At 52.3% G+C, this 6,000-nt stretch overlaps 1 protein-coding gene across 1 annotated transcript in view; it reads right to left on the minus strand.

The window, feature by feature from the left end:
- GPR137B (G protein-coupled receptor 137B) overlaps positions 1 to 1,337 on the minus strand; it is a 50,554-nt gene extending 49,217 nt beyond the window's left edge. The window contains exon 1 of the mRNA XM_065894256.1: positions 845 to 1,337. Within this exon, the coding sequence (XP_065750328.1) occupies positions 845 to 1,213 (369 nt within the window). The 5' untranslated portion in view covers positions 1,214 to 1,337. The remainder of the gene's footprint in view (positions 1 to 844) is intronic.
- Positions 1,338 to 6,000: the final 4,663 nt, after the last annotated feature.

Here is a 6,000-nt window from a genome sequence, read left to right on the forward strand (position 1 = left end):
TTACACAGTATTTGCAAAGTACTTTCCAATTACTGTACTTCATTAAGTCAACCGTCACAGCAGCCAAGTCAATTCGCACGTTCTCCCATTAGCTTATTAACAATCTGCCTCCTAAAACGACTCCCGTGTGCCTGTAAATGGGCCCCAGCAAACTTTTACGGCTTTTTCTCGGGGCCTCTCAGATGAGCTCAGACAGCAACCCTGACTTCCCGCCGCATCAGCTCAGGAGCTGGGTGTTGCCCCGACTGCTGTTTAGCAATCCTGTGGAATGAGTTAGCAAGCTGCACTTCAGCAGGGCTCCCACTCTGGAGGCTCAAAACATCCCATCCAAACCAGGGCAGTCCCACCCTGCCTCACAAAGCCAGTGTCTGGCCCCAACCTGGAGGCCAACGTGCAGGTGATCTTTCCGGGCTGGGGGGTTAGATCCTTTGGGATGAGGGGATAGAGGGAAAACTCTAGGGTTCGAGTGTCCCTGGGGGGCACACCTCCCATCAATACCGATTCTCCTGTGTGCACGGAGATGCTGCTCCCCGCGCACGGAGGACCATACCCACTGGGTGATGCTGAGCTGAGGGCAGAGGCTGCGGGTGGCCTCCAGCCCTCACTTTCCTGTCCCTTCTCCTTCGCCTCCCTTGGGAATGGGAGGGCGTTACCTGGGACAACGGCCTGCAGGTAGGACAGGGCTCGGACCACCCCAGAACCAATGCTTCTTCCCCGGACCCTCTCAGGCCGGTGGCTCTGTGACCCGCCCCGGCGGCTGCCATCGCCCCCTCCAGGTGAGCGCCCTCCAGGTGAGCGCCCTCCAGGTGCCTCCCGCCCGCGGGGGCGGCCTCCCGAGACTCACCTGCGTGAAATACAAGTTCATCAGCGTGAGGGTGAAGAACTGGAGGCACACGGGGAAGCAGTAGAGCAGCCAGAAGACGAAGGGGCTGAGGGCATTGGCCGCCACGAAGTCTTTGAAGTAGAAGGAGAAGAGAACCGTCCGCAGGGAGGCCCAGAAGAGGCAGAGGAAGAGGAAGACGCTCTGGTAGCTGAGCCGCTTGTGGCGGTAGCGCAGCACGAGCCAGAGCTGCACGTAGATGAACAAGAAGAGCAGCGAATAGAACACGGTGTAGACGATAGTGAGGCCGAGCTTCACGTAGGGGGGTACGGCCGGGGTCAGCGTAGGCGGCAGCGAGTCGTTGCGTAGGGGGTCCCACGGCTGGGCCTCCATCGGGCCGGAGGCGCTACGGCACGGCCTGGGCGCTCGGGCTTCATCTGGGCTCGCGGCCGCCGCCGCCCCCGCGGGGGTCTCCGAGCATCGCGCTCCACCCAGAGCCCGGCGACTGGAGGAAAGAAAATAAGCCGCACTTCCTCCCCCGACACCACATGATTCACCGGGGCGGCCTTTGTCTGCGATTGGCAGCGCCGCGCCCGCCGCCCCCGCGCGCCCGCCAGCCCCGCGCGCCCGGGCTGTGCACCGAGCGCCCCTAGGAGTCCCGCCCCCCGCGCCGCGCCGCGCGCCCCCACGTCGCCCGCTGCCCCGCGCCGCGCGCCCCCGGAGCCCCGCCCCCTGCCGCGCGCCCCCGCCCGCCCCGCCCGCCCCGCCCCCCGCACTGCGCGGCCTCCGCGCCGCAAGACCCCACCCCGCCCCCTGCCCCGCGCCGCAAGCCCCCCGGAGCCCCGCCCCCTGCACTGCGCGGCCCCCGCGCCGCAAGCCCCCACCCCGACCCCTGCCCCGCGCCGCAAGACCCCCGGAGTCCCGCCCCCTGCCGCGCGACCCCGCGCCGCTCAGCCCCCCGACGCCCCCCGAGCCTCCTGACTGGTTCCGCGTCGCCCCCTTCTCCTGGGACGCAGCCCCACACCTCTCGCTCTCTGCTGATGATTACTTGTTGTTTTGCAGAAGTTAGTTATTTTATTTCAACAGCGACAAACGTTGCAATCTTTTCAAACATTAAAAATAAACTTTACGACTCTGGGGCTATGAACTAATTGGCGTTTTTCCTTGAAAATGTCATGCTGGAGTGATGCTTATTTCTAAATCCAGAAATGCCGAAGACAGGGTTTGTGTTTTTGAGGTTAAGTTTGCGTACGCAGAGTGAGGGGAAAGAATGGTCCCTATGGCTGCCGCCTGGTCTCGGTGGTAAGCGGGGCTGTTTTCTCCCGGAAATCCTCATAGTGCGCCCCACACGGTGCTCCCTCGGTGGGCTGGGGGATGCTCGCCCCTCACCTCCCAGGCAAGCACCTGGTGCGGCGGGCAGCGCGGGGTCGGGGCAGCGGAGGGAGCCCGCGGGACCTCAGAGAGCTGGTGGCCGCTCTCGGCGTGCTGCCTCCCATTCCAATCCGGCCCATCCAGTAGGACTGCCTGCCCATCAGACAGACAAACTCTCTCGTTTGCTGTGGCTGAGGGGTCGCTCTTCAGAGGCTTTGACTGAGTTTACGCCCCAGGGAGCCTCTCTAGCATCACCTTGGCGGGCGGGGGGTGTGGGAGGGAATTGTAGAGTGCTGTGGGCAGAGAGGGCTGGCCAAGCTGCCGTCTGGGAGCACTTCTAGACAAGCAGTTCGGGTAAACAAAAGAAAGGGACCCGAAATCTCCAAGACTCCAGTAGTATCTTGTTATTTATTTTTTCATCTCAAGTTAATAGTCAACTTCGTGCCTAATTGTGTGTTCTCTTTCCTTAAACGAACCCGTCCTCCCCCACGGTGGAGCCTGGACCAGCGCTGCTTTTCCAACAAATTATTTAGTGCTTACACCCTCCTAATACATTTCAGGTGCTTCATCAGGGCCAGGTGTGCCTTTGGTGTCACGCTCCTTTCTAGTTCCTCTATCCTTTCCCTCTCTCACTTGCCCCTCATTGTTCTGAGGATAAAGTCCAAACTCCTACCCTAGCTGACCTCCCAGACTTGTCTCTTGAGGTGTTAATGAGTGTTAACACCCCTTAACTCCTGTTGCCAAGGAAACTCTTTCAACCCCTTCTTCCAACAATTGGCCAAATCCCGTTCATTTGTAAGGGGGTTACTTCCTCCAGAAAGACTTCCCAGACCACACCATCATCCACTCAGTATTAGTTTAGGTGCACCACCTGTGTGCTTACAGAGCATCCTTGCATAATTGTCACTCACCCCACTTGTTTATAAGTTTCCTTAGTATAGAAACATGCCTTGCTTATATTTGTCTTCCCTGTGCTTGCCTGGACAATCAAAAAAAATCTGTTTACATTTTATTTTACTGAAAGAATACAGTGTCATCAAAGGCCCGTGCTCTGATATTTCTCCACCATGCAAGACCTCTAGCCACAAGACAACCTTATGATCCAGGATGGCTGCTGGCTCTGCAACCATTGCATCCACTTAATGCCAGGATGGCATTAGGAGGAAGAGAGAAGGACTAAAGGGCACCTGTTCTCTCTAGTTCAAGGAGCCTTCCCAGAAATAGCACACAATGCATCTGCTACTGATTGGTAGAACTTAGTTACCTTAATAAGATAGCTACAAGAGAGACTGGGAAATGTAATTTTTATTCCGTATGGCAATATGCACAGCTAAAAGGGTTCTGTTATTATGGATGAAGGGGAGATGGATTTGGGGAGGAACTAGCAGTCTTCACCATACTTCCAAAGCAGCCCCCCAAAATGACAATGTCAACAATAGTCTGTCCCTTGACCACCCAGCATCAAATGTGCTTCTCACTATTCTTACAATTCTGAAAATAAAAACTATATAAAATAAAAATGCTCCCACTTAATATAATGCAATATTCCTTATACAATTGAAAAATACCTTCACTCCTTCCTCCAAAGAGGTCACACTGAAGGATCATTTTCTGTGTCCAGCTTGAAGTCCAAGATCTCTGGGTGATAGTAATTCCTCCTTTGATTCTGCCACGGTCCCATCTCAATATTCTGATCACAAAGATTAAATTGTTTTGATATCTTTCACTAATTTATCCTACATAAAATAGAAGAAAGTTAAAAGTAAAGGATAATTAGTTAAAATAGATATATATATAACACAGCAAGGAAGAAAATATAAGTAGAAGTTAGAGTTCTTATTTTTGCAGTTGGTCGCAAGGCTTTAATTGATATATCATTATATCAGTTTATGACTCCGCACTTTAATGCACATTACAAATCCCCTTTTCCCTTTATCAAGAATCTTAGCTAATCAGGGGATAACCCTTAGGTCTGAGGGATCTGAGTATGTTAATTTTTTTAACAAAAAATTGTTTTTCACTGGACATGCCAGTAACATGAGGCACCACCATGGCTGGATTCTATCTATTGGCCTCTTTTATTTTTTTTAATAAATTTATTTATTTATTTAGTTTTGGCTGTATTGGGTCTTCATTGCTGCGCACGGGCTTTCTCTAGTTTCAGTGAGCGGGGGCTACTCTTCGATGTGGTGCACAGGCTTCTCATTTCGGTGGCTTCTCTTGTTGCGGAGCGTGGGCTCTAGGTGCAAGGGCTTCAGTAGTTGTGTCACTTGGGCTCAGTAGTTGTGGTGCACGGGCTTTGTTGCTCCGCGGCATGTGGGATCTTCCTGGACCAGGGCTCGAACCCATGTCCCCTGCATTGGCAGGAGGATTCTTAACCACTGCGCCACCAGGGAAGTCCCATATTGGCCTCTTTTGCCCATCATATAACAGCAACCTTGCATCCCCTGATTGTCACTACCATCACGCTCTTTTTGTGCTCTTACCCACTGGCGCAGGGAGTCTGAAATAGCCCGGGTCTCAGTTTCAATCTTAAGGGAACTATGATTGACTTCCCCTGGTGGAAAAATTCCTTGCTGATTGCTAAGACCTTCAAACTAGCAAAGCCCAGGGGTAAAGGGAACAGAAACAAAAAAATTTGCAAGTGGGTCATTGGGTGTATTCATGAGAGATGCCATCCTCTTGGATCTATAGCCATGTATCCTGGCTTCAGGAGAAGCAACACCATACACTGGCCTTGAGTTCAGAAGATACTCTATGTGCTATAGGACAGTCATACTGTCTTTACAGATGTGTCTTTCAGCAGGCGCTATAACTAAGTCAACAATTAATCATTCCACTATTCTAGAAGCCCAGCTGCTACTGAGGGACAGAAATTAACCCACTGCATTTCTTTTTCTGGTGTAAAGTGAGACCTTGGTCAGCAGTGATACTGTATAGGATACCATGATGATGAACAAGGCATTTGGAAAGCCCAAGGATGATAGCTGGGCAAAAAAAGTAAATCCAAGTTCCGGAGCATTGTCTATTCCAGTGAGGACAAATTGCTGATCCCCTCCATGAATAAAGAAGTCCAACCTATATAATCTGCTTCCAGGTGGCTTAATCTGGTACCTTTAGGGAGAACTCATAATTGGTTAGTAAATGCTGGTAAGGAGCCAGGTTAGCCTCGATAGGGGAAGTCTGGATTGTTAAAAATATGGGCGGTCTCAGTCTCTGCCTGCACGGTCACTGTGTCCATAAATCCATTGAATAAGCAGTGGGCCAGCTGGGGAGAGAAGTTGACTTACATCCATGGGGCATGTTAACCTGTCCTCCTGAATACTGAGACTCTCCAGTGTAGTTGGGTCTTTTGCTGAACCTGACTTGGTGGCTTAACAGATCAAAATAACATCCAGCTCAAGAGGGACAGCTCAGACTGCATGGATCACGCATTCAATCTCTTCAATGGTGCAGTAGCGAGCCAAGGAAAGTAGCTGTTTGACAAAGAAGGTGTGTGTTTGCTCCAAACGCTAATAGCTGACACTGTGATTCTCCTAACACGGCTTGTCACAAGCACCATACATCTCTCCAATCTGCCGTTGGAGCACCAACTGGATCCACGGAGCCGTAGGTGGCAGGACAGATTGCACCACAGCCTGAGCCACATGGAAAGTCTCTTCTGCCTCTGGGCCTCTCCTCAAAATTAGCACCCATTGAGCCACCCAGTCTGAGAAGCACAGGCGAACGGGACAAATGTTGCTTCCATAAAGAGGGCCATCAAGCATTGTATCCCTCTTTCTTGTAGGAAGTGGCATAAGGTGCAACAG

Source organism: Phocoena phocoena, chromosome 16, assembly GCF_963924675.1.
Source record: "Phocoena phocoena chromosome 16, mPhoPho1.1, whole genome shotgun sequence".
Taxonomy (NCBI): Eukaryota; Metazoa; Chordata; class Mammalia; order Artiodactyla; family Phocoenidae; genus Phocoena; species Phocoena phocoena.